Source organism: Gymnogyps californianus, chromosome 1 (genome assembly GCF_018139145.2).
Source record: "Gymnogyps californianus isolate 813 chromosome 1, ASM1813914v2, whole genome shotgun sequence".
NCBI lineage: Eukaryota > Metazoa > Chordata > Aves > Accipitriformes > Cathartidae > Gymnogyps > Gymnogyps californianus.
The window spans coordinates 143713169-143740860 of NC_059471.1; the positions used below are offsets into that span (position 1 = coordinate 143713169).

General features: G+C 38.2%; 1 protein-coding gene across 2 annotated transcripts; it reads left to right on the forward strand.

Moving 5' to 3' along the window:
* Positions 1 to 1608: 1608 nt before the first annotated feature.
* KRAS (KRAS proto-oncogene, GTPase) lies at positions 1609 to 25880 on the forward strand. 2 transcript variants are annotated; one of them, XM_050914268.1, is made up of 8 exons: positions 1609 to 1626; positions 2665 to 2682; positions 2785 to 2907; positions 9089 to 9267; positions 11646 to 11805; positions 19137 to 19252; position 19304; positions 25579 to 25880. In XM_050914268.1, the coding sequence occupies exons 3-8, from the start codon at positions 2797 to 2799 to the stop codon at positions 25693 to 25695; spliced, it is 684 nt and encodes a 227-aa protein (XP_050770225.1). In that variant the 5' UTR covers positions 1609 to 1626; positions 2665 to 2682; positions 2785 to 2796; the 3' UTR covers positions 25696 to 25880. The 2 variants fall into 2 exon arrangements, with proteins under 2 accessions (XP_050770225.1, XP_050770266.1); XM_050914309.1 differs by lacking the exons at positions 19137 to 19252; position 19304.
* Positions 25881 to 27692: the final 1812 nt, after the last annotated feature.

Sequence of the window (27692 nt, forward strand, 5' to 3'; positions counted from 1 at the left end):
CTTCCCACTGTATATGAGTATCCTTACAGAAGCTCCCATAGGAGTCCACAGGACTTTTGTCACCGATTTCAGTGACAGAAAAGACTTGTTTCAAGAATACAAGAAAAGCTCGTCTCATCTTTTGCGGTCTCTGCCCAAAGAGACACCATTTTTCACACAACAGCTCAAAGATGTGTTTGTTTTCCACCCGAGTCTTAACACCTTTGCATCAGGGAGCAGCGCCGAACACCACCACAGGGGCTTCGGCTTATTTACGTGAATTAATCGCAGGAACACACTTTCTAAATTAGACGGCATAGTCCCAGAGGGTTAACGCCTTCAATGCTCAGCTGGGTATGGCCCAAAAGAAGAGCCCCTTAGATGCACACCGAGAATGAAAGAAGCTGGAAGTTGTCACATGCGGTTGCAGAGAACAAAGCCCCAGCCTCTTAAATTAAAACTCTTGCACACCAGATGTGTGTAGACACGACGTATTTATTTTTGACCTTCCAATTTAAAGAGGGAAAGCAAAACTAGCCAAATTAATCCCTTGTGTGACCCAGTCGGCATCGCTGGAGCTACCCTCGGAATAAGCTTCGTTAGGAATAAGGTTCACTACCTTTGCCTGAGACCTGGCGACGTGTTTCAAAAAATCTTACTGCTTGGGATGTAACACAGGCGTATAAATGACATTATAGTATATTAATCAACACATTACAGCCTTTCAATTACAAGGAATTATGGTTTTGGCCTTTTAATAAGCAAACAGGCTTCGCTATGCAATTGTTAACTTGCTTCCCCAAAAAACCTCCTGTGTTTATTAACTTTTATCCAGAGCATCCCGGTAGCTAATAAAGCAAGCCTTGCGTTTTATTTTGAAACGAGCGCAAGCCGCCCAACTTTTCACGGGCGCCTAAGTTTCGCAGCAGTTCCGCAAGGCCTCTGCTGACATTTTCGTGACCGGCTACGGATAAAAACGCTTTTTATGTTTAGCCAGGCACTGCCTTACGCCTGCCCCGGCCGGGCAACCAACACGCTCCCCTCAAGACGAACCGGTCGAAAGCCTTACGGCGGCCGTTAAGCCTTTCCCCCCCCCCCCCCCACCTCAGTCCCCGGCTCTTGAGAAGCTGCGGCTGGTGCGCGCCGGGTCCCCGCCGGCGACGAGGGAAGGGGAAGCGGCGAGGAAACGCTGGAATTGTACTGATTTCCCTTCACCACCCTCGAGGGCGCACTTCCCGGACAGACCTTCCCTCACGCTGCGACACAAAACGCCGCCTTCGAGCGCACCCCCCCCCCCTCCTCCGGTGCCCGCCACGGGCGGTCCCGACCCTTCCCTCCTCCTCCCCCCGCCGCGCCGCCTCAACCGCCCGCGGCCGCGGGCGGTTGAGGCGGCGCGGCGGCGGGGGGAGGAGGAGGGCGGGGCCGGAGCTGCCGCAAGGGGCGGGGGAGCGCGGAGCTCATCGATCGCGCCCGTCCATCCATCCATCCACCCTCTCGGCGCTCGGCTCCCTCGGCAGCTCCAGCCCCAGCCCTCTCCGTCCCCCGCCATTTCAGACCGGGACGGAAAGGGACGCGGAGCGACCGCCGCGGCGGGGCGGGCAAGGGAGGCGCCGGCGTGCTCCCGCGGCCCGCTGCAGCGCCAGGCAGGTACCCCCCCTTATCCCGCTGTAACCGGGACTGAGCCGCCGCGCTTGCTTTCTTCCCCCCCCCGCTTTCCCTTCGAGGTAGGGCAGGGGAAAGCGGTGCGGCTTCCCGGAGCCGGGTACTGCTTCCCCCCCCCCCCCCCCCCGCTCTCCCGTCCCCCTTCTTCCTCCCGGCGTCGCCCCGCGGATGGGCAGAAATGCCGGTAACCGAGCGGGGGCCGTCTCCCGGCGCCTGTCCCACTGCCGCCCGCGGGGCTGCGCCCTGCCCCGCTTCCCCTCTGCCGGCATCCTCTGGAGCAGCCTTCGCCTGCCCCTCCGCCGTCCTTCCCCGCGGCGCGGGCGGTGGCTCGGCGGCCGCGGGAGGGGGCGGCGGGACAGGTGGCCAACGCCCTCCGGGAGCCCGGCACCCGGCGGCTTATGCCGAGTCAACCCTCCACTCCTCCCCTTTTCCTCTTTTTTTTTTTTTTTTTTTTTTTTTTTTTTAATTCCTCCACCAAAATCCTTAAACCCCCCGTGCGCGGGGCCGGGCCGGAAAGTTTCGGCGGCTCGGCCGCGTCGTTGGGTCCTGGCTGAGGGGAGCCGGGGCGGGCAGCGGTACCCTGAGCCCCGGGGGAGGTGGGGGGTTCCCGCCGCTGTCGCGGTGGGCTCGCCCGGGAGAAAAAGAAAAAAGAAAAAAAAAAAGTGGCGGTGAAGCCGTCAGGTGAAGCTGTGCTCGCAGCCGCGCCTGTCCCGTCGCAGCCGTTTGCAGGAGGCGGGTTCCCGGGTTTGTGGCTCAACCTGAGGGGCGCTCGGTTTGGCCCGGCTTTCGTTAAAAATCCGGGAGGTCTCCCAGAGTCGCCGGGGCTTTGGGAGGAAGCAGCGGAGAACAAAATCTTTGCCCCGCCAGAAATACTCTTTTGACCTTTTTTAGAATTTAGTGTATCCTTGGGGTTTTATCTCTTTGTAATGAGTGCTTTTCAGCTTAGGGCCCACGCTATGTTTCCTATGTATAATTTTGTTTGAGAAATAGCATTCCCTCATAGCTTTTTGTCTTGTCTTTCAGGGAGGGAGTTGCTTTCCGGTAATAGTAAAGGAACGTGATACTGAATGAAAACGCACCAACAGCATCCTTATTAGTTGGAGCCTGACTCTTCCTCCTTAATGTTGGTTTCTTTGTCATCAGGTCTGCTAAAAAATGACAGAATATAAACTTGTTGTCGTTGGAGCTGGTGGCGTAGGCAAGAGTGCCTTGACAATACAGCTAATTCAGAATCACTTTGTGGATGAATATGACCCTACAATAGAGGTAAACAATTTAATATTATACTTTTTGTGAAGAGAGATTATCATTAATAATGGTAGTTGTTTACTTTTGGACAGTTACCACAAAAACATAGAACAAAGCTTTATAGTAAAAACAGCTCAAAGATAATGGTCAGCATCGGATCAGCATTGGAGAGGAAATAGCTGTGCTTCTTCATCTGGCTGTGGAACGACAACTGCAGTAAAACATTAACAATTTTGATCAATTAAAGTATAGTGTTAATTGCCATGTTTTGTTGGAGAGCTTGGATGCATGTTTTCAGGTTCACAGTGATGAATTATTTGCCAAATTCACTTGAAAATGCTTGGCAAAACTCTTCATGGCTTTGCATGCAACTTCTTAAATGTGACTTTCCTTTTTGATACAAGAAACAGTTCTGAAATGTATGTGTCAAGCTTTCTCAGCTCCTGTCGTTAGGATCTGTTTCACATGGTGAGAAATGTGTCCTGAAATGTTATGGTGAATGAAGCAAAAATTTGGAGCCTGATTTTATTATTTTTTTTTTTTAAACACACCAGTGTGTGTTTCCGTATCTAGAAAAAGAAAGATAGCTGCTGTAGTGGATTCTTGGAAATACATGGCACAGTTCCTCAAAATCTGAAATTGTATTTAAGCTTCAAAAGTTGTGATATTTTAAAGGTTTTTAATGAGCAGGCAAGCTCTGCCTTTTAAATATAAGAAAAATACTAGCGTTGTCTGAAATCTCCTGTGGATCATTGGATTTAATAACCTCAGACCGATTAAAAGGAGAAATGACACTATAATTTATCCAAGATTTTTTATGTTCCCAGCACTGAAGCTATGTATCTTATGGCTTCATTTATATGTTTATACAGTGAGGCACTTCCAAGCTCACTTGAAGGAATCACAAGGGTTTAAATCTAGGCTTAAAATGGTGACTCGGAAAATGGCTATGTAGTCATTTTCAGGTAGACATAAGCAAAAGCAGCCAGTGCCCTGAGATGGTAGGAAGCTGTCTAACTCAGGCCTGTACTTCGCTAAAGAAAATGTGCCCCAAATAGAAATGTGTTGGCTTGAGTTTGAGTTTACCTTAATGTGCCTGTGTGTCATCTTGTCTCTCTATTGCGTGGCCAAATAGCCTCATGTATGCTTGTAGAAGATTTGGTGAATAGGCCGGCGGAGAGAGGAAGAGTGTTGGACTTGCACTAGGAGCGCAGCTCTTTCAGTTACTAAGACGTGAAATCTTAACAGCAACAACCCAAAACACGCTTAAAAAACCAGAAAACACACAAAACTCATTGAGAGGAACAAGCAAAATGGGATTTTACGTTTTCCTGCAAAAGGAACTTTGAAGGATGTTGGTTTGTAACACTTGTGCATAATCATCTGGGTTTCTCTTAGGTTAGAGGTGTGTTTATGTGTTACAAAAAGTACTGTGGAGGTTCTGTGTTAGAAGTTGTCATATAAAGCCAGAACTGTGTAAACAATTTAGGAACACAAAAACTTAAATGCCAGTATTCCTAAATCACTTGAGGGATTTTGCTAATCAACAAGCTGAGTATTTTGAGGAATACCAAATACATTTTAATGTAAAATAATAAAATGAAAGTACAGTTCCTTATAGAAAGAACCTAAAATCCCAGAACTGTGGCTTTTATTCGGTGGTGTGCAGGATGACTGTAACACTGTGGTGTGGTCCAGAATCGGTATGTTCTGAAAGAAGGAAAGCAAGCTTTAACCTAATGGGTTTTACTGGCATCCACAACTTGTCGCATGCAACAGTCTTAATCTACTGCAGCTCCTACAAGTTCTTGTCTGAGTACTAGTTACCATTTTTGTCTTGTAAATTCTGAGACCTTGAGGATGGAGACTGTCTTCCTACTCATGCGGGAAATCACCTTGTGTGCGCTCACAGTGCTATTATCATGTAGGTAAGCTTGAAGGGAAGAAATAATTCAGTTATAAGAGCCGTCTGTGATTTGGAGTGGCAAGCAGGTTCCAGAGGATGGGCTTGTAATTGGGTTTAAATGCTTCAGTCCTTGCCTGGGCAGAATCCCATTCAGTTGAGGAGGGTTGCTTGGTTGTGCTTCCTGTATAGACGCAATTGTGGTGGTAGGGGCTGATCAAAGAACAATAGCTGTAGAGTGTTTTTTTTTTTTTTTTTTTAATGCAGTATGAGGAAATAAGGCTAAAGTTGCTTTGACTGGTAAATAATAACAGTTAAGATGGTTCAGTAGTGTCACTAGTATTGTTTCTCACTTACTGCTGTTTCTTTCATTGCCATACGGCTGTTGCCAAAATACTCATTTTCCCTCACAGATAAATAATCAAGCTAAATATTTTGGGGTAGACAGAGAAAAGAGTTCAGTGTTTGTTATCTATAGTGGATTCCATAACTATACAGTTATTGAATAATTTTAAATCTTTCCTGTGATTAACAAAATGAAACTCAACACTTTAAAATTCTCATGTTGTGAAGACGTGATGTAGTTGGAGAGGAAAAAATATACTAGTTACTTAATCACAGATGCATTTACGGTGCTAATGTTGTTGCTGTTTTCAGTGGAATAGACTTCATGATTCGACAAATAACTTGTTTGGAAAATGTCGTTTCATGGCCTGCTTGAGTATTTTATTTACTGATATCTGAGCATAGCAGATGACGAGGGGCAGGGGGAGGAATTAAAATGAGTGCATCTTTGGGTGGCTACTGTTATTCAAATATATATCCTTTATATGTGTTTCACAGTTTCATATCTTATTTGAAGTAGATGTCCGAGCACAGATTTATAGCCAAGCAATTTTAAGTGGTTTTTTTTAAACTGTATGTACACTAACCCTTGTAAATCTGGCCTAATACACAGAACAGTTGGACTAGTGCCCTCTACTGGTCGAGGTTTGTTAAAGCTTTATTTGTGATACCTTGTGTGATAATATAATTTTTAAATTTTTTATTTTATTTTTATTTTTTTCTACAGCTTCAGCATGTTTTAGTGCTAAATATATGTCGTCTTTTAAATGTCCTAGGGAAAGAACAGCTTTCCTAGTTGCCTGTCAGAGGTTTTTCAACTGGATTAGCAAAATCCCTTGGCTGATTTAGGAATACTGATAATTAAGTCTGTGTTCTTAAATGACCTATGCACCTGTGAAACTTCCACCAATATTTAGTAATAGCTTAGTCTTAGTAGCTGTGATATTTTAACATTAAATCACTGGTATAATGGATTTTTACAAAGTAACAGTTACTTGCTTTGTAGTGTATAGCTGAGATTTCCTATTACATTTTCTTATCAGTGCTTGTGAACAGATGGAATTATTACTCTTTTAGCATAATTCATGCTGATTTTTATGGCTTGTGAAAGGCCAGTAGAAGCAGGTTAAGTGATTAATAAAGTTAAAACTTTTTTTATATTGATATGCTGAGTCTGTATACTGGGGAAAATTGCAAATTCATATTTGGAGTCAGGTACAACTTCAAAATTAACTTCTAGTTTGCTTAATAGCCTTATATGTGATGTTTCTTCATTGTTTCTTCATTGCGTTCATTACTGCAAATTTTCCAATGTGCAGTAAAGCTACTGGATTTTTATAAAGTATGAAATCTATCGATTAGAAGGTTGGTTTTTTTGTTGTTGAAGAGGAGTCTGGCCATTTGGGTTCTGCAATTGCATTTTGAAGCAGAAGTGCCACAAGTACTGTAGTGGCATAACTTTTTGTTACATCCTACATTCTGTTTTGCAGGACTTGATAATTTTTACAGTATGGTAACACTTAAACAAACTAATTTTATCTTGGGTATGTTTACACTGGTATTTGCCATCATGGGGGTGGGAGTCCCAGTAGCCTGAGCTTTTAATGTGGTGCTTCAGTTTTCTTTCCTGCAGTGACAAATGTGATTTCAGGTTTGATGGTTGGGGGGGGGGGGGGGAGGCAAAAAAGCAAAGTGTTTATTATTTCAATAGCTTGGAAGGAAATCATAAGTTTGACTTTCCTGTCCCACATCTTTCTTTTCGTTCTGCCTCGAATTCCCATTCTAGTTAGTGACAAAATTTTCTCTCCAGAAGTGGACAAAACGACTATCATCTCAAAGCGTTCCTTCTTTTTGTACCTGTGCTGTGCTTTATGCTGGTGCATCTTTGCTGCTACTGCTAACATGGTAGGCATGCTAAAGCCAGCAGTTCTTAAAAGTGATTTTCTTTTCTCTTAAAAATGATTTTCTTTGATGAAAATTACTTAAAGCTTTTGTTCAGAGCTCAGTTGAGGGGAATTTCTTTTCCTTTGAAGTGCTAAGATGTAAAGGAATAATACAGGCTTTTCAAGAACTGTTTTTCATATTTTTAAACTAGCAGTCAAATTGCAAGAAGAGAAAATGAAAGCTTTGTAAATATGCCTAGTATAATGATAGAAGTTCTACTAGTACTTCACTGTGAACTGTGATAAAGGTATCATAGGACATGGGGGATCTGCTATTGAATTTAAGTGAATTGGAATAAAGATGTGTCCTTTGGGGGTTTTTTTGGTGGGGTTTTTTTTTTCCTTTAAACAATGAGATAGAATATTAACCTCATTTTAAAACACATTGGAGCTTGTGTATTTATCTCAGCTGTATCAATACTTAAACACGGCTTATATGTTTCTAAAGTAAGTTACCTACTTCTTATTTGAACACTGAATTTGCACTTCTGTGAAATAAATATTTCCAAAATTATGTTGGAGGTAAACTTTTATCTTTAAGGTAAACAGTCAATATTGTTTTACCTGATACTGTTAAATGTCATCCAGGCTCAAGAGAAATGTGAGATTATAGAGTTTGTTTAGTTTAAGATACTGATTCTATACAATTATCTCCCACTTGTTTAGCGTGAGCAACAGGGAAGAAGAGAGCCTTTTGTAAAAATACAAAAAGATATAAAGTGCACAGGATTAGGTGTACTATGCCTTAAAATGGGTACAAAAGAAGGAAGGTCATTCTGAATTCATCTTGATGTTGGCTAGAATTGCAACTTCAATTCTTTAATTCCCTTGCCAGTAGCTTAGGTTCACTTCTGTATAGTGTTAAAAAGAACAATAGCAATATTGTGTTAATCTCTAGCTAAGGGATCTGAAAGGTAATACTAAGATTTTGTGTTTATACCTTTTATTTGTTACAAATACTGTTTACTGAGAATAATTCCTGGCACTGCTCCATGACCTATTTTTAAGTCTTATTGACATGATTTTATTTCAAATATATAGATGTTTATAAAAGTTATTGGGAAAGTAATGGTTATGTTCTTATCGCTAAAACTATGTACTCATAGAAGCCTAGCACCAAAAAGAGCTGTAAATAGACATTAAGATCTAGTTGCCTGGGACTTTGTACAGATTTTAGCCACTTGAATCAGTGACCTGAAAACTTTGAATTGATAGCATTGAAATCATTTGTTCCAACATCTCTGTGAACCAACCCGTCAGGGCTTTTATATGACTCTGTTGGTCTGTCTTGGGTAAAAAGCTTGAACTTCAAATATATCAACTCAACTTTGATAACTTAATAACAAATATCATTATATGCACCTGCTTAGACATAAAAAACAGATTTCCTGTCTCAAACACTGAAGGCTTTTTATACTTAATTTCATTTTCAGTGGCATAGATTTTTGGAGTCATCTTACTTGTGTACTGTTTCTATTTTATTATTTTGTACATTGTTGTGGCACAATGCTTTCGTAAATATCTATAGAACGAAGGTCAAATTTTACTTTTAAAAAAATTTGGTAAATTGAGTAAGCTTAAAGTCAAACCTTTTAAAATCAGGATTACAAGTTTCTTCAATTCTTCTATTAACTGAGACAAAGGGGAGATGCTTTTGATCTGAATCCAGTTTGCACTTTTTGTCCTTTTGTGCAAAGTAAGAAATAAGAACGCTGGCCTTTTTCTGTGTGTGCGTGTGCACACATACTGTTACTCACTGAAGATTCAGAATACAGATAAGAACATGGCATTTCAGTGCTCTTTCCACTTCGGGATTACTGTATAAATGTAAATATGGGACACTGTTTTCCTACTATCATTTGTCCATCTGTAAAGTTGGATTTTAATTCTTAAGTGTTTTCAGTCATGCTTGATTACTAGTAAACAATTTCATATCTCCTGAGTTATAGGTGTTTGAAATCTTACTTGTTTGTGTTTAACCAAGGTTTATGGTTTTTTCTTTTCTTAGGATTCCTACAGGAAGCAAGTAGTAATTGATGGAGAAACCTGTCTCTTGGATATTCTTGATACAGCAGGTCAAGAAGAATACAGTGCAATGAGGGACCAATATATGAGAACAGGGGAAGGCTTCCTGTGTGTATTTGCTATAAACAATACAAAGTCTTTTGAAGATATTCACCATTATAGGTGTGTATGTTTGAAAGATAATCAGCTACTCTTGTATTAGATGAATAGGTTGCTTTCTCTTCCACTAGATAATAGAATGATTTCTTATGAAATGGCATCTAAGGGGAAATTTGCAAATTAGCAATATTGCAACATATTTGTGCATTTGTAGGTCTGGAATTTTGAGTAATCTGAAAATCTGCTGCCTCGTTCGCAAGTTAGGCAGACAAAATATCTGAAAGCTCTTCTGGTATAAACTAATGTGACTTAGTATTTCTGCCCGTTCATGGTGAAGACTTATCTAAAGGTAAACTCTGCCCATTCTATAGATAAGTTTTTCCATCTTAGCACACAACTTTATGCAATTGAAATTGTACAGACAATAATGTCAATTGTTAGCTTTTGTTCTGGGGGTGGAGGGGAAATACCTGTGGAATGTTACCAGAAGAGTAACATGTGTGAGCATTGATACCTAAGAATGAGCATCAGGCTCCAGGATGACTGCTCAAACCAAACCTGTTATTAGTTTCTTCATACTCTCTTTTTTTAATAATTAGTTAAAATTTTCAACTCATGCTTTCTTTGTCAGCTACACTAATACAGAAATAGAAGCAGTCTCTGGTGATTACCATACCAGCTCATTTATAACTTAGTAGCTTACTATTATACTGAATTCTCCTTGGGTATTCTGTTAGAAGGCAATGCAAATCCTACCAAAGATCACTGAGTTTAGCAGCATCAGTTTAAGGTTAGTCCCAAACACATAATGTTAAGCTATTCATAGTTAGGCATTTATAATGCTGTCAGATCTGTGTTGCTGTATGGTGGAGGAGTGTTTTGCTATCATATTACCTACAAACCCAACATCTACTTATAAGCTAAAGTTGCACACTTTTGTTATGAATAGAAGTTAACAGTTCCTCATTTAAGGTGGGATACCATGACAGTTCAAGGTAATCAAAGTCAGCAGGTGCAGCTGCCCTGATCGCATAGTATCATTTTCTCCTGTATGCCAGCAAGTCAGCTCGTTTGATTGTGTAGTGTGCTGATGTGAGTAGCTGAACAGGTAAGTGCCTACCTGCAGAAACAGTTTACTGCTGGCTTATCTCCCTGGAGCAGCTGCAGGATCAGGGGAGTGCTGTTGCAAATGAGGGGCAAAATTGCTGCATACTAACCCAGGGAGAGATCAGTATTGAGAATGTGGGCACTTTCTTTCATGACTGTTTCTTTTTTATATTTAAATTGAGCTAGCCAGCCTTTGTATAAATTTTATTATGTATAAAATGTTCTAATTGAATGCATTGGTACTGGTAACTTAAACAGTTAAGAGTTAGCACAGCAGGGATGACAAATTAAAAAAACATATCTATTGCTCTCAGAAAAACCGTAAACTTCTCTTCATTATCTAACCAGATTATTAGAAATGGGTTTCCTCTGGTTGTAGAGGAAGAAGGGAAAAAGGTAAGGTAGATGTTGATGTAAGGGGAAGAAGGAGCATAGAGGTTTTTATGTGGAATTTTTGTTTTTAAAGAGAGTTGCAGATTTGCATAAGATTTGCCTTCCCAGTTTATTTCAAAGAACGTTGTGAATTGAATGCTGGAGTTTCTACTGTGCATTCACATACCTGTGGATGACCTTGCAGACTGAAGCTGAAGGCTTATAAATAACTGAAAACAGTGACTATATTGATTGAGGAACATACTGCTAGATTATTTGGGAAGGCAAAAGTAATGAAATTAATGATTGTTATTTGAGATTCTTGACAAGTACATCTAACTAGTATTTAAAGATGCTTTCTAACTAGTGTTTGAAAGGACTCTCTTGCCAAATTTCTCTTTGTAGAGAACCACACCAGTGGTCTTCAAAGTTTAAAAACCCCTGTCTAAATGCAGAGTTTGTACTGCTGTCTTTAATTAAAAAAACGAAAAAACCTCCCCCAAAAGCCCCCCAAAACCAAACCAAAATCAGGACAACAGGCAGAGCGCTTTTGACAGTGTTTTATCTTAGCAAATGAATTGAGTGTTATGAGTACTGAGTATGAGAGATAAGTAGTAAGATTTATACCAGAGCTTTGTAGGCTTGTTCTGGCATTAGCTGTTTTTAAAAAAACAAACAAACAAACAAAACCCCCAACAAACCTGTAATAGCATCAAAATCTGTAGTAGTTTGCAAAATGTCAGCCTCTTTTTTTTTTTTTTTTTAATTTTTTTAAAGATGATAAACTTGATCGTGACAGGATTGGTCAATTTATTTTTTGGTGGCTTCTAATAGTGTATGTGCAGTAAGTTAACATAAAGAATGATGTTGGAATCTGTTAATTTTTTTCATTGTTTTAAAATCTGCCATATAAACTATTAATAGTAATACCTGTTAAATACAAATTTTTTTTTTCTTTTTAGGGAACAAATAAAGAGAGTTAAAGACTCGGAAGATGTCCCAATGGTGCTAGTAGGAAACAAATGTGATTTGCCTTCCAGAACAGTAGATACAAAACAAGCTCAGGATTTAGCAAGAAGTTATGGAATTCCTTTCATTGAAACATCAGCAAAGACAAGACAGGTAAAGCTCAAAACTTAGCAGATACAAATGCAGAACTCTGATCTGAATTATCATAATGTGAATCATTCTAGGCGTTGACAATTGCTCGGTCATATCAATAGATATATTTCTCCGGAGTAGAAATTCTTGTGGTGTCTCTTCTTTCTGTCAACTCACTGACAACTGGTAATCGTTTATTAATGAGTGATTTGCTTCAGTTGCACAAACTCAAAGAATGAGACCTGGCCTGCTATTACTCTCCACTGTCAGACGGTCGCAGCATTCTTAACGTTGTGATAGGTTTTAATAGAATAAAAAGCACTTCTACTTAGAGGTGAAATGCTTTTTTTCCTCAGCAAGAGGATTAAGCAGACAAACAGCTAATTAGTTTATTCTGTTTTAGTCTTTTCATTAATAACAAAAGGAATTTTTCTTTGAGGCATTGATTCGGCATTAGTGGGACATGCTTGATATACCTTTTTATAGCTAAGCAATTGACCATAAGTCTTTTTAGAAATTACTGGATTAGTTGCTTGTGTAAACTGATACTCTTCTAAGACTTTAGAGCTCACTATTAGTTTATTGTACCCCACTGGTATAGGTGAAAGAGGCAGCCATTAGGGTCCTTTCAGTGCTTCTCTCAGGGTTTGCTAGGACAAAGGTGCACATAGTGGTACATCTGTGCACTCAGGAGAAGATAAGCTATACAGATATAGATGAAACTGGTTCTGTACTCCTGGAAGAAAGCATTCTTTTTTTGAAAAATGCTGATTTGTGGTTTTTCTTTTAAAGGTAAAGACTTACTATCAGTACAAACTAGATCAGGCCTGAGTGGCCGAATAACTCATACTCTCTGCATAATCAGAAGTGTTATGTGCAAGTTATGAATCGGGAATTAGGTGTAGCAGAAGGAGGCAAATAAGAGCAGAATACTGCAATTTGAGTAACTGCTCAATGTAACTGCTAAATAGATTCAGCTGCATCACTTGGCAGAATTTCCTCATAGACAGTATGTAAGTTATTTTTGGATATAAGAAATGAATATTTTATTAGTGCAAATTTGCTACACCCACCCAAGTTTCTGCCAAGTTGAAACCTGGACTAATTAGTAAAACTTTGCAGAGGAATCAAAGGAATGCTAACTTTTGGCAATAGAGAAAGTCTCTGTTAGGTAGGATTAAAAAAACAGAACTACACAACTTTAATGGCTGAGAATAAATTAGGCCACAAGAATGTTCTGAAGAATGTGACATATAAGTGGACTGAATAATTACAGTGTTCTTGTTTGGAAGGTTGTGTATTAGTGGCTGTCACTGAGATGGTAGGATAAAAAAGGAAGAACTCTGAAATTACGTTTGAGGTTTGAAATAGTAGTTCTGTACTAATGTCTAGATTTTACTTTGTTCAGCCTGTTTTATAGAGCATCAGGCTCTGTTGAGGAAGTATTCCTTTTGCATAGCCACTTCAATGTTGATACGTGTGTTGATACGATGGTATATCTTCAAAGATTTCTTCTCCCCACCCCACCTGCAGTTCACGCCTACAAGCAGCCCCACCATGCCTAGCCAATACAAAATTGCATGCTCAGAAATCACCACTCCTGTTCAGTTTTATAGTCTCTGTTTACACAAAGTAGTATCTGCTTTTTTATCTTTCAGACTTTTAAGAGGTCTGCCAGAGGTTTGTACTTGTTTCAGAGGACAATAGATCAGTCATATATGAACTGTCATTCTATAATTTGACTGCTTCTATCTGTGACACTATATTTCTGGAGGTGCCAACTGAAATGTTACAGAAGGGATCTGACTGTTGGCTGTTGTTTTTCAAAGCTGAGCTTTACACCCTCTACAGATAAGGAGTCCCTAAAGGTGTCTCATGGATTTTAAAGTAAAGATACCCAATAGACTCTTCTGAGAATGTTGGCTTCTAAAAGTTGGAACCACTAGGTATGGTTGCTGATTCTTTCGCAATGCTGTTCATAACATATGTGTTAGGAAACTGCTTCATAAGATGCTGTGTTAATAAAATATTTCTGAGAAGACAAAAGGGAATTGGAGGAAGAACCTGATCTTGAGTTACAGCAAGATCATCTAAATATTCGTGTATGTGTTTGCATAGCTATGTGTGTATACATATGCATTTACATATTACGATTTTTCAGTCACACTGTCATATATAAAAATATATGCGCATATATATACCTTCTTCCAAAGTAACTTTTTTAATTAGGGGACTCAAACCATTTTGTGAGCTGCATGTGGCCTATGGACTATACTTTTATTGGGCAGAATTCAGTCCTTGGCTAAAAATAAATTAAAAAAAAAAAAAATCTGGTCCTCTCTGGTTACATGAGAACTTCCAAGTATGAACAGATGTAGCTGGTGGTCTGGTAACTTCTGGAGTATGTAGGAAGTCTGACATGAATATTTAGAAGTAGGAACCTTCTTTTCCTTTCCTGTACGCACCTCCCACCACACTGAAACGTCAGCCCTAATGCACTGTTGAAGGGGCCCTCACCATCTTCTTGCTTCAGCCATTCCCCATGCCCCACTTCTGCTGGAACTCAGAGAGAATCAGAAAGATTTCTGGGAAAGGAAACAAGGGAGATGGAAATGGAAAGGAGTTGTCCATGTAGTCTGTTTTGATTGCCAAGACACTTTTTTTAAATGATGGCCTTGTATCCTCATGCAGAATGATATTTCAGTTCCAACTGTCAGTTTTTAAGATTTTCAAAAATTCATAGACAAGGTCAAAAATAGGAAAGAGAAAAACACTGAAATGAAGTGCAGAAATAAGTTGTTCTAAAAGTTAGTGTATTTGTTTTTATTTGGTTCTGACTGGCAATAAAGATGCAAACCTTTACTGCAAAAAGGTCGTGTTTTAAGCCAAATCCCTGTGTGAATTTTCATACAGATCATTGAATTCATCAATGGAACCTACAACTTGGGTATAAGGCTATAGATTATTAATTTTTTTTAATTAGACCACTGATTGAAATTAATATAATGTAATTTATGAAAAATAGTGATAGTCCTATTTCTAAATGTAAGCATGTGTCAATACTGGTGGTTTTGTAAGGCATGTTGCATCACTTACACTCATTCTTTCATAATCCTTATGCAGAAGGGTATGAATTTCTTCGGTTTATTTTGATAGCTGTTTTTGCTTTTCTCTGTTTGACATAAGCTTTAAATTCAAATTCTTCCCTGTCCACATGAGCGTATAGCTCCCAATGTTATCAATAGTATCAATGAGAGATGAGAGGCAAACTTGATTTATCCCCACCAAGGCTGCATCCTGTATTCTTTACTGGGCTTCCATTTGTCTGTGAGTTACACAAGGAAAAGCTGTAAGGCTGTACGCCAAATGTGGTTTGACTGTAGGATTTTGTTTCCTTGGAACATTTCAACTGTCCCTGCTAGTATTGAATTCAAAGGAAAAGCGGATATGTGGGCATTATTGTAAGCATAGTAAAGGATTCCCCAAAGCATTAGGTCTCATTGTTGAGAATATATACGTAAACACACTGTTGAAGTGTTTAATGAAGAACTTGACCTAAATCACAAGGATACTGTTAAAAAAGCATTATTGTTATTTCAGCTGTCTGATGTACAATAGGTTAGGCCCCAAACTTCTGATGAAAATAAGTTGAGAACCTGTGCCTGGTCCGATAAAGTAATCAGTGCGGTATTTACAGAACTTCATTCCTACATCTCAATTAAGATTCATGAATAACTGATAACTTAGACAGTTTGCTTGAAGGAACTTGCCATTTTTGTAGGGATTTGTCGTATTTGTTTAATGATATTGTATGTGTTTCACTCCAAGCCTTTTTAATGTAGTTCATGTGTACAGGTTCCATTTTAAAACTTTGTTTTCAATTAGTTATAACTTTGTCAGACTTCACAATGTGGGTTGAGTTTTTTCGTGTCACTTGTTTGTTGTAAGGTAAAACTTTTCCAAAAAAGCTTAGTTCTTCCCAAGAACAAGGCCCCAGGAAAAAAAAAGTTTTGATAATGTTGAAACAAATTCTGGCATCCCGCTTGTGTGCTGAATGACTCCAGGATGCTGAGGAAACAGGTTTGTTATTTACCTAATGTAAAGATAAATAGGTGCAGCAAAAAAAGGATACATGTGCACAACAGGTGAAATTCAGGTAGGACAGACAGCTGTAATTCTGGCACTTCTTAACTTTGGAGTGATTAACTTTGTAACTTAATCATGATTTTGTGCAGTATTTAATATGAATTTACTGATGTATGTCTGGTATTTAACCATCAAAAGATAATAACATGATCAGCTTAACACTTCCTCCCTCCCCAAACTAGTGGAGGCTCTGCATGTGGCTGAGTTGTAGGAACTGTTTCCAAACAGTCCTTTGAAGTATTATGTCTGGTTTAGAGACAGCAAAAAATTAGCCTTAAGCCATAAGCTGAATGTTACACGAGCTAGTAGATTTTTGCGGGTTTGTGTATTCTCCAGTATTGGCTAAGCTGACTTTACCACTACAAAGTTTTATGTTGGGAGTGCTTTTATGCAAGTGAGTAGCATTCTTTTTGCTTGTGTCCTCATGAATAATTTTGATTTTTGTCTAATGGTTTTAGGAGACCAACTCTGATAAAGTGTATAAAGGTGGACACAGAATGCTTTTGAGATGTCAAGGCTAACTTTCATTAGTTTCCTTTAAGTGCTGTTTACAGAAGCGGAACATGTGAAAATTCCTGTTTGTACTTTGGTCTGTATTTCAAATGGTCTTTGTTTGCACATAGTCATATTTTAAATTGAATGTTTGGCTGTCTCCTAGGAGTCAAAAGCATCTTGAAAACATTGCCTCAGGGTCATGGGTTCTTTCGGCTGTTTAGATTTTGAAGTTTTTAATATCTGCCAAAGGATATTTTTGCTTCCAGTTCTGACAGCTGAAAGAACTGGTTAATCATATTTTAGATATATGGTCCATGCTCATTTAAGGAAAAAATACTGAAGAATCTTAAAAGAAATTGGTATGAAAATGACTGTTTAAGTTTATAAGACTGGCACCTGACTCTTTAAAATGTCACCTTGTGCTAATGAAATTAGCAAACATGTCTCTGTACAGATTCCGAGTAATTTCTTTCAACAGTATTCATAAGACTGCTCTTGGTGGTGGCAGTAATAGCAATTTCTTTTCTTACTCTGTCTGTGTCTCTCCCTCTCTCTGCATTGCTAAAGCAAATTACAGCTCATATTGGTGATGGGAAAGTTGGCAATAAATGTTGACTGAAGAATTGTTATCTAATTATTCATGTGAAAGCTCCATAATCAAATTACTGGATTACATATTTCTACTGCAAAACAGTGGATTTGCAAAAATGTTGATTCTTGTACAGCCTGTGCTTTGGCACGTAGCAACTGATCAACGTTTACTATTTCCTCTTCAGGAATAAACTTCCATTCCTTCTAGGAAAACATGAAAGTATGAGCTTTACTTGGTTTTTGCTGGTTTTTTAATGGCTTCCTTTACATTTTGCAAACTCTCAGATCTGAAATTAAGACTTGTCACCTTGTCAATACTTCACTACATCCTAACAGGGCACATTGTATATACCAGAGAAATACAATCCGAGAAATAAATCTAATTAATTTAATCTTTAAATTCAAGTGTCTGTAGTTCAGAAGAACCCTCAGATAAGCAGCAGTGTGTTAAGAATGAGTCTTAAATGTGATAACCTACGGCACAGTTCATGCAAAATGACCCAGTAACTGTGGCAGTAAATGTTAGCTATTTTTGTTATTAGGTGCACAATATGAAGGGAAGTTGGAGAGATCTGCCAAATACAAGCCCAGATTGTGCATTTGGGTAGTAATAAAGTTTTGAGGCTTAAGTGGTTGTACTGTTTTCCACTATCATCAGTCTGTTCTGTTTTTATTTTTAAATAATGAGTTTGTATTAAATTAACAACCCTATTGATCTGACTGAGAAGACAAGTAATGAGATTGACAGTAAGGCAGAGGGATTTGCTCTCCCCTTTAAAAGCTGCCACTAAACATTTTGCATCTTTATAACAAGAGCAGCCTCACAGATTTATCTACATTTTAAAATTTATGCACAGATACAATCAGTTTAAAATAACAGATATTATAACTTAAAGCTGGTGCCGTACCTCTTTATCTTGTATTTGCTTAAAGATATCTTCAGTCTTCATACTCTCCCCCCCCCCCCCCTTTAAAAAATGCTTATTGTATCATCATCTCCAAGTAGCCTAAACACAGAGCTGCAGACAGGTAGGGTGTGAGACCAGAGAAGTAAAACACCTAGCTCTGTGTCATCCTTGATATACTTGAAGAGCTCTCCTCAACCAGAGAAAAATCTGAGCAGCAGAACTTCACAGGCTGTTTGCACTTAGTGGTTATTACGGGACCCTCGCGGTTGCCAGAGTCTGGCCCAGAGAGAACAGATTAAGTGTACCTTGTACGTTGATGTGAACCAAGCTCTTAACCACGATAATAATGAACTTGTTGCTTTTTCTGCATAGAAGAATAACTTCTATAATTACAATAAGTAATTACTTTTGAAAGTTACTCTGAAATATAATATACTTAAGGTGCTTCTTAAAAGCACTTTGCCATGACTCAAATATCCCTTTTCTTAAATCTAATAGCATAGTGCTTGCTCTGTAAATTAAGTAGCTTTAAAGACAATATTGCCCAAAATTTAGTATTCTTGGAAGATTTTATTTCTTTGTAACCTCTTAGGAAATTACCTGTTTAGACTTTTTCTATACTTTGTTAGTTTGTTCAACAGATTTTTGCAATGAAAGTATACCTGCTTATATAAAGAACAGAACATAAACAAGCTTACTTTTCTTTGCTTGCCTAAACAGTAACAGGTTCTCACTTTGGCTAAGAAGTGAAAATAGGTGGTTAACTGTGTGTTTTGTAAGTAACCCCGTTTACCAATCTAATAAGGTTTTGTGCCTGCTAGATACATTCATGCTTGCAAAAATGTGTGAAAAGATTCAGTAACACAAGTGGTATTATTTTCAGCGTGATGTGCAATGGAAGAAAATCTTTCTTACTCTTTTTTTTGTCCAAATGTTACCTCACACAGGAAAAAAGGAGGGCTTGAAGCGTAGATATTCACAATAATTGGTAATTAATAAATTCTTTGAGTGTGTCTCTTTTGCTTGCATTAAAAAGTATTTATCAAGCAGCAAATGTGCAAGCCCAGCATTTTAAATATATAAATGGAGATCCATCAAGTAAAGCTCATAATTTCAGTGGGTTTGTTGTGGTTTTTTTCCCCTTTCATGGGTGTCCCAATATGTCACGATTTTAATGAAGCAGTTTTTAAGGAGTTATGTTTTACAATGCAGAGAGTGGAGGATGCTTTTTATACATTGGTGCGAGAGATTCGACAGTACAGAGTGAAAAAAATCAGCAAAGAAGAAAAGACTCCAGGGTGCGTGAAAATTAAAAAATGCCTTGTAATGTAACAGGGTAAGTTTTGTAATGTAACAGGGTAAGTTTTGTAATGTAACAGGGTAAGTTTTACAAATCACTTGCCAAATAAAAATGATTGACAGTGTCTTGCAAATCAGACATTTTATGGTTAATTGATGACATAATTTAAGATATAAAACCAATCAGGTTTCAGTATAGTAGTCCTAAATAATATTCCTAGCAAACACCTAAGTACTATGGATTTGCTTTGTTTCATGGGTTTTTGATAAATAGATTAACAAGAAGTCTTTACTGCATAACGAGTTCTCCATCTGGGAAATGGAGACCTAGTTTTGAATGTGAAGAATTTTAAGAGGAAAAAGTTTTATTACAGATATATTGCAGATACTGTTGAAGTGAATATTGGTTGAATCTTCAGGTTGATGAACTAAGAGGATAATAATATTTATAGTCCTTCTCAGATGCAGAAACAGGAGGTTCCTAATCCAGCAAAGCAGTATTTGGCTAGCAGCTGGTGTACAGGATTTCTTAATTCTCAGGCCCTTCCTTACACCATGCCAGTTTTCTCCCAGCTTAAAAAATTTACTCTTACCATTTCCAGAAATACATTGGTTATTCTTTTTTGTCAACTCTAATGCCATGAGTGATCCAGATTTGGACAAAATGGTAAGGTTTCACTTTTTCTGAGAGCCTTTACAAGGGGTAGGGGGGGAAGCAACAGGGAAGTAAAACTGGAGGAGAGGGGGGAAAACCCAAAAATAACAACAACAAAAAGTACCAATAAACCAATACCCAAATTCTCACAAAATCATTTTTATCCGTATACTTCACTGTAAGAAAAAAAAGGGAGGAGGAGAAGGAAGAAGAAATTGTGATACGGAAGAAGTGCTAGTTTAAATCACTTCCAGTGCTTTTTGAACAAACCATCAGAATAGCTCCTTGCATATATTGCTATCCCCTTAATTCTTTACCTCTTATTGCACTAGTGCAGAGAGTGGGTTGTTACTCCTTATATACTTCGCTAACAGGAGGATGACCTGGAATTTCCCATTGTGTAAAAGAAAAACTGTTTGTTTTTCAAGGTGTTTTTCACACTTCAGAACATCTTGCAGAGAGGTAGTGGAATTTGACTTGTATCCTAAAGAGACTGTCACAACTGTAGGAATATTCCCTTCAATAAGGGAGTTTTATTCCTCTTTCTGGGGGAGGGAGGAGAAATTTTGTTTCATATCAGTTTTTAGTAGATCTGCTCAGGCTTATTATATTCTCAGCTTTTAAGTGGTGAATGACTGCTCCGAGGTAATTCTTTAGATGTTTCCTTAAAAAAGATATACACTTTGTGATACTGTTTGTATCAAAAGTTTCCTTTGCAGGAAACTGGAAACTTCAGTTACGAAGCTTCCCAGTCTGCATCCAAATATCAATAAAATTGATGCCATCAAAATACCTCATTTTATTCTTTCCTAGTTATCAGAAAAACAACTAACGGCAGCTTGACAAGATTACTTTTGATGAGAGCAATATGATTTGCTTAAGCCTACTTTCTGTAGCCTTCTGAAAACCAACTTTGCCATTTCTTGCTGTCTTGCTAACGTAGCCATACCTCAAAGTAGAATTTCTTTTTGTATGCTGGGACTTTAAAGATCCTGAATTCTGTCTGCTTTTCCTTTCTGCGGACTTCCTTGGGAGAAGGAGAACAGGATGGTGGGAATTGTGGTTTTCATTATTTTTTCAGTGGAAGCATCTTTTCAGATTTTAAGATTCTTTTTGGTAGCTCAGCAAACATATGCTTTATTTCTACCAGCTTCCTACTTTCTTTCTGCCTATGTCCAAGAGAAGTATGGTTTTGGGGTCTTTGTGCGGGTTTTTTTTTTTTTCCCCAGATGGGGGGAATCTCTTTTGTCAACAATAGATGTTGTTGGGGTTTTGTTTTGGTCCCCCCCCATTTAGAAAATAGTCTTGGATATAAGACTCTAGAACTTCAAGAGTCTGCTCAGAGGAGGAAACATTTGTGTTTATACTCAAGTGAATTTTACATAGTATTGATAGTCATTTCAGCAACTTTGTATTTAGGAGGTTAAGCTGGAGAAAGCATATTCCAAAATTAATGTGTTACAGCTGTAGTTCAGTAGTGATTCTAGTGGAATAAAAAATCTGGCATTTAAAACAGTCTGGCTTGTATTACTTTCCATTCAGTAAGAAGATATGTATTATTTCAGTCTGAGGCATAAGTAGATAGCTAAGGAGAGCAGCCCCTAATGATGTGAGTCTTTCGGTTGGGATTTTAGACTTCAAAAATATTCATTATAACACAGTTTGCAATGGTAGACATTATTTTCCTTTTTTGTCTGTGGATAATCAAAGTTGATGGTTCAGAGTGTTTTGCTACCTCTTGGAATATTCAGTTTATCTTCTTGCTGCTTATGGGATGCCTTCTTAGTTATATTAATCTTGTACAAGATAACTGAAAACTTTGACTACCCAGATTACCATTAACTGCTGATGCTTTGGCTGTTACATAGTAAAGCAGAAACCATGTAACATCTTTTGCTCAGTTTGTAATTTCCAGCTAGCAAGAAGAAATTTCTAAAAATTGATGCAAAATCCTCAAAAGATCTTTCAAAAAAGCATTAAAGTTTTTACATAAAAAGCATACTATAACAAAAAGTTTCTCTAGGGCATAAATTAGATATCTAGATAATGTAATTCAGATTGAGCTGGGTTAATAGTAAAAAGTTTGAATTTAGTAAAGTTGTAGATTTCAACTAAAAAATTTCTAGATTCTTGATTAAAACTGTAATTTAATGATTTTTCCATAGTACTAGAGGTGTACAAATTATTTCTCTTTGTGACTGATACATGTGTGTATGTATATCTGTATTATACATTTAAAAACTATAAAAAAGACTCTCTTCTACAATTTAAAACTTGTTTAAGGGTCTATTTTTGGGGCTGGGGTATTAAGGAATTCCCAATTCCTTATGAATTTAGGGTTTCTTATTGATAGCCAGGTTAGTTGCAAAGTCTCATGCATGCTGGTAACCATGCAACCACATATCCAGACTTCTCTATGGTCATGGGACCATGTGGTGCTCCAAAGAAAAGTTGTAGCCAGGAGCATGCCGTTTCTGTGGGAACAGTTCTGATTTTTCTGTTCCCTTTGCCTTTCGTAGTTGCCCTTTGGAAAAACAAGTGCCAGGAGCAAGCTCTGTCAATGCACGTTTATTGAGGCAGTGTGGTATAGTTCCGAGCATGCACAGTGAATTTTGAGTTTCTGATCCTGAGCCTGGATTTAAAGCACTTGTTCAGTACATCCCAGGCTTTCCAAAAAGCTTGCACACAATAACTCCATTGTTAGAGGGAGGAAGGTCAGCTGCATGCAGTCCCTTCTTACTGAAAGAAGTAACTAGAAAGGTTGACTGCCTTTGATCTTACAGTATTGATGCCTTTAGGGACCTTCTGTAAACAGAGTATCTACTACTTACTTTTAAAATTTAATCCACAGACTGAAAAGTGAAAGACCTCAGTTTATTCTTGAGTTCTCCAGTTCTAATTCACAAATATTCTAAACGTAGTTTTGTATGTCACATTATATTCATTACCTGAATTTAAGAGGAATTGTGGCAGGACCAAACTACTAAATATATAATTAATACTTTTAAAGGCTTGATCTACAAAGGTATAAATGCAAGGACAAAAGCTAAGTCAATTCCCTAGTATTTTGCAACATGTGCTGTATTTAAAAGATCATCACCTTACTAGGTAGAATAAAGATTTCAGCCTTAATTGTGAAGTCATGTGTTTAAAGACCCATAATAGTCTCTGGATATTACTTTGTACAAGTTATTTTCTCTATTTATTTTAAAACCAGTTTAATGAGGAAGGGTTGCTCGTTTGAAGACTTAAATTGCAATTTTTGTTTAGTGTGTCTCATTTGAAGACACAACTGAAAGCCAAGGACTGTCCTCATAATGTGGAGTTTTCTAACACATTAATGATGAGTGTGAAATACTGAAAGGTAGTTTTGTAAGGAAATGTGAACAGTCTTGTGGAAGAATGTTGTGCAGAGGTTCTTCTTATACCATTCTTGTGTTCTAAGAATGAAACTATTCTTCTGTCTGTTATGATTGATTCTTAATACTGTCCTCCTAGCTGGCTGAGATGAGAACTGCAGTAGATACACTTTGAACTGTCACTACTTCTACATCATTTCCCTACACGAACATTGCTGAATATTCACTTTGTGCATTAATGCTGAAGTTATAAGCAAAATACACTAGCTCTCTGTAAAAATAATACCAAGTATTTCTAATTCTCAAAAGATTCATGGGGGACATGACCTTTTCCAGAACTAAGGCTGCTCTTCCATTAGGCATGCTACACCAATTTTATGTTGATCAATAGTATTTTAAAATGTAGAGCAAGTTATTTGCAAGTGTATTTTGTATATTACAAGACCTTGCAAAAGTGTGCTATTAGTATTGGGAGATAGGCTGCCAAGGACTTTGATCAAACATTAGTTATTTGTAAATGTTTTATGAACTTGAATGTGAAGGTTTTAAATAAATTTAGTTTATACTGGGAGCATTGCTTTATAAGTGAAGCTATTTGACACCTCACTGTTGTTTGGAGTTTCCGTATTAAGTTTCATCACCATTTGGTGTTTGACTGAAACAGTAATGAATTAGGTGATTTTTGGCTTTTTGTTGTTGTGCTTTTTTCAGAGTTCACTTTCAGTTCTCTTACTGAAGTAGGCAGACAGGAGTAAAAAGAGACTTAGTTTTTAGTGGCAGCTTGAAGGCAAACTCTGTAGCCGACGAGGTAAGGAAGCTGCCTGCCAGTTGTAGGGCTAAATTTCTAGACCCAGTTCACAGTGGTGCAGTTGGCTGCTGTGATACATTAACAACTTTTTCTGATTTATCTAAAAGATAATATAAGGAGTAAGGCAGTGAAGAATCAAGATCACTTTTTATCTTAATGATTTTATAACTGTCAGTACTCAAACTATTAAATGCAAAGGCTGAGTGACAACATGGGCACTTGATTGGAATTTGGAGCAACCTGAAAGCTAGGCAATCAACTGTTTCACGTGAATAGGTTCTTACAAAGTATACCGTATAACATTGCACTTGATAATGGTTCATATCAGGCTTTTAGATATGCTGGTCTCTTTTGACCAGAGTTAATTTTTGTCAGCTATAATTACTCCCCCCAAAAATGAAAAACTACTCAATGTGAAGAAACATTAGCTTTTGTGTCTGTAGCTTAACTATTGGAGCTGTGGAGATTTTAAGTAACTGTACATGATGCAGCACCATAGATAATGTGTTCCATATGTCTTTATATAGGTTGAATAGAATGATTTATCAAATAATAATTTATCATTGGAACATGGGATTGATTTGATTGATTTGCATATGTACAGATTTATAAAACTGTGGTGTGATTACTCTATCAGTGTGCTTGAGAAATGACCTGAATATGTAGATTAATCATAACTATGACTTTGGTATTGAATTTTTGCTACAAATACTTGTATTTACTTTTTAAAGCTGCATATAGATTATTAAGGCATAAACAAAGCTTGCTAATGCTTCACAACTTTATTCTGTGGTAATAATATACATACTTACAGTCTAAACCTGTGGTACCTATACTTTCCTAGTTTGAGGTGGGACAACATGTGCCCTCTTCGAGATGGAGGAGAGGGCAGTACACTAAATTACTTTTCTTACCACGTTAATAACAGAATTGGACCTATGGGGTATCTGTGGTCAACCCCTGAGTAGTAAGTCACTTGCAGGCTGCTGTAAGCCCGGTTTGGGGAACAGCTGAGAAAGAGGGCAGGCAGGTGCTAGCTGTAGCTGGCATCAAAACCGTTCATTCAGGTTGTGGTTGTTTCACTGCTCCTCAGAACTCAGGAGAGGAACAGCCTGTAGCCAGGATTAATTGTTCAAACGATGGCAGCCCACTCCCCAAAGCTGCTCTCCTGCAGGCCCCTCTGCCCATGCACAGTAATGAAGTCACATGTGTTCCTCTTATATGACCGGAGACAAGTGTAGTTCCCCTTCTGTCTGAATATGTTTTGCCCAGCACGCCCCTTCCCAAGAAACAGGAATACTGGAGAGGGCTGTTGCCCTGGCAATTCCTCCAACCCACACAGAGTCTAGTCAAGGGGACATTATAAAAGCCTCAGAAAGGAGAAGACAGTGTAACCTCTCCTGGCAGGCAGCAAAACAGACTGCTGATTGAACACACTTCACCTGATCAGGTCAGATGAAAACAGGCTGTACCTAAGCAGGCATGTAAGTCTGTTAATGTGATCTTAATGTGTACGCGTATCTATCTTTTCAGGGTGTTGATGATGCCTTCTATACATTAGTTCGAGAAATCAGAAAACACAAAGAGAAGATGAGCAAAGATGGTAAAAAGAAGAAAAAGAAGACAAAGACAAAGTGTATAATTATGTAAATACAATTTATCCTTATTCTTAAGAAGTACTTAAGTAATTTTTGTACATTACACTAAATTATTAGCATTTGTTTTAGCATTACTTTACTTTCTGCTTCATGATCCTGTTAGCTTTACCTGAATGCTTGTTTTAAATGACAGTGGAAACTTCATTCCTCTTAAAGTGCCAGTATTCTTTGACTGTTGGTTCTTGAACTAGCAATGCCTGTGAAAAAAAAACAACAAAAAAAAACCAAACAAAAAAACCACACACACAAAAACCTGAGAACTGTCTTAGGACTCTTTGGTGCATGCACAGTTGCTAACTTCTTATTTTTCTTATTGATTGTGAACTTCTGTTCTGTGTGCAAACCAAACAATGAAATGATGCTCTACACATTCTGACATCCCCTTTGATTTTTTGGTTTTTAAATCTGGTTGGGAAAAAGGACTAGTTAGCAAAAGAGACTTTCATTTCAGCCTTTCTTTTATTTTAGACTGACTGCAATATAGAGAGACCAGAAGCCTTTATAGTCTTCCTGTAGATTTTGCTTCTAGGCATCTAGTCTTGTAGCATTTCAGATCAGCTTTAATGAATGTAAAGATAAAACTTTCACAAAAAAATTTTTCACTGCAATTTGTCACGGTCACTCCTTAAATACTCTATTTTTTCTATAAAAAAAGAAAAATTAAAAAAAGACAACAATGCACATCTGGCAATGGAAAAAGTAAAAGTTCTAATTAGGTTGATTTGCTATTGTTAATGCATTGCTTTAAGACTTTCACTTTTTGTGTCTGAAGACCAAGGTGAAATCCTAGCTCTCCTGACCCCCAGTGGCAAATCTTTAAGTAGCTTTGTTCAGTAGGTACAGGATTTCACCCTTAGTGTCTCTAGGAAATACTAGAAAGCCTTAACAGATAAGTTGATTCAAATTCTTAGGTTAATTCATACATGGATCCAGAATTTACCATAAGAATTAAATCAGAATGAATCCTAAATTATATAGTGAAGTAAAACCATTCTTCCCCCCCCCCCCCCAAGAGTGGCATTAAATGTTTCCAGATGCCCACTTTGTGCAAAATAGGGGAGGAATTTTAAATTCTAGTAACATCAAATGAGTGAATGAATGAGTTGAATTTAGCTGCTTCATGCAAATAATTTGGAAATCCACTATGCCATAAAAATGGTGTGGAATTTGCACAAACTGTCAGCATAGAACATGGTTTCCAGAGTCAATGTTGTTTGTGTGATGTTTGTGAAGTACTAGTTTTGTTGCACAGATTAAATGGTTGGTGGGTGGCATTCCAGTGTCTAGACTGTCATGAAGCTAGACCAAGATTTTAATGTTGTCTTTCTCTGTGATTAAGTTCTCTTGTGATTCCGCCCCCCCCCCCCCCCTTTTTTTTCTGATTGGAACTAATGCAGAATTTTTGCAGAAGCTTTCATTTTTTGGTACTGCAGTAGTCTAGTTATTCTGCGCTAAAGTAAGAGCCAATAATTCCAGTGTTGCCAGTTCCGTTGTCTTACTGTAAATGTTGCATTGTTTGATTGTTTCATTAGGGCCTGGGTTCCTGAAGGTACACTTCTTCATAGTACCTAACTCAGCTGCAGAGTAAAATTTGAAAATGTGACTCTGGTGTACCCAAAAAAATAGAACACAAGACATTGAAGTAGGATAGTTCAGGACACTGGAAAGTTTGGAACAGGGAATAGCAGCATTGCCCTAACCTAAGGTATACCTAAACAATTATGTGGAAATTTTACACAGTACAATTTTCATATACCTGTGTAACTTGGACCGTTTACATGATGTCAAAGGTGCAACTGCATGAGAAAAGTATTCTTTTGCTTCTATGAAAAAAAACCCCACAGTGACTCTCATAGGTGGAGAGCTGCAAAGCTGGCAGGGGACGTATACTGTCTGGATTGCTGCGTGTTCTTTAATTTCAATGATGTGGCTGAGAGAAATGCTGCCTTTCCCTGCCTGCATCCCCCCATTTCCCACCCTCCACCAAAA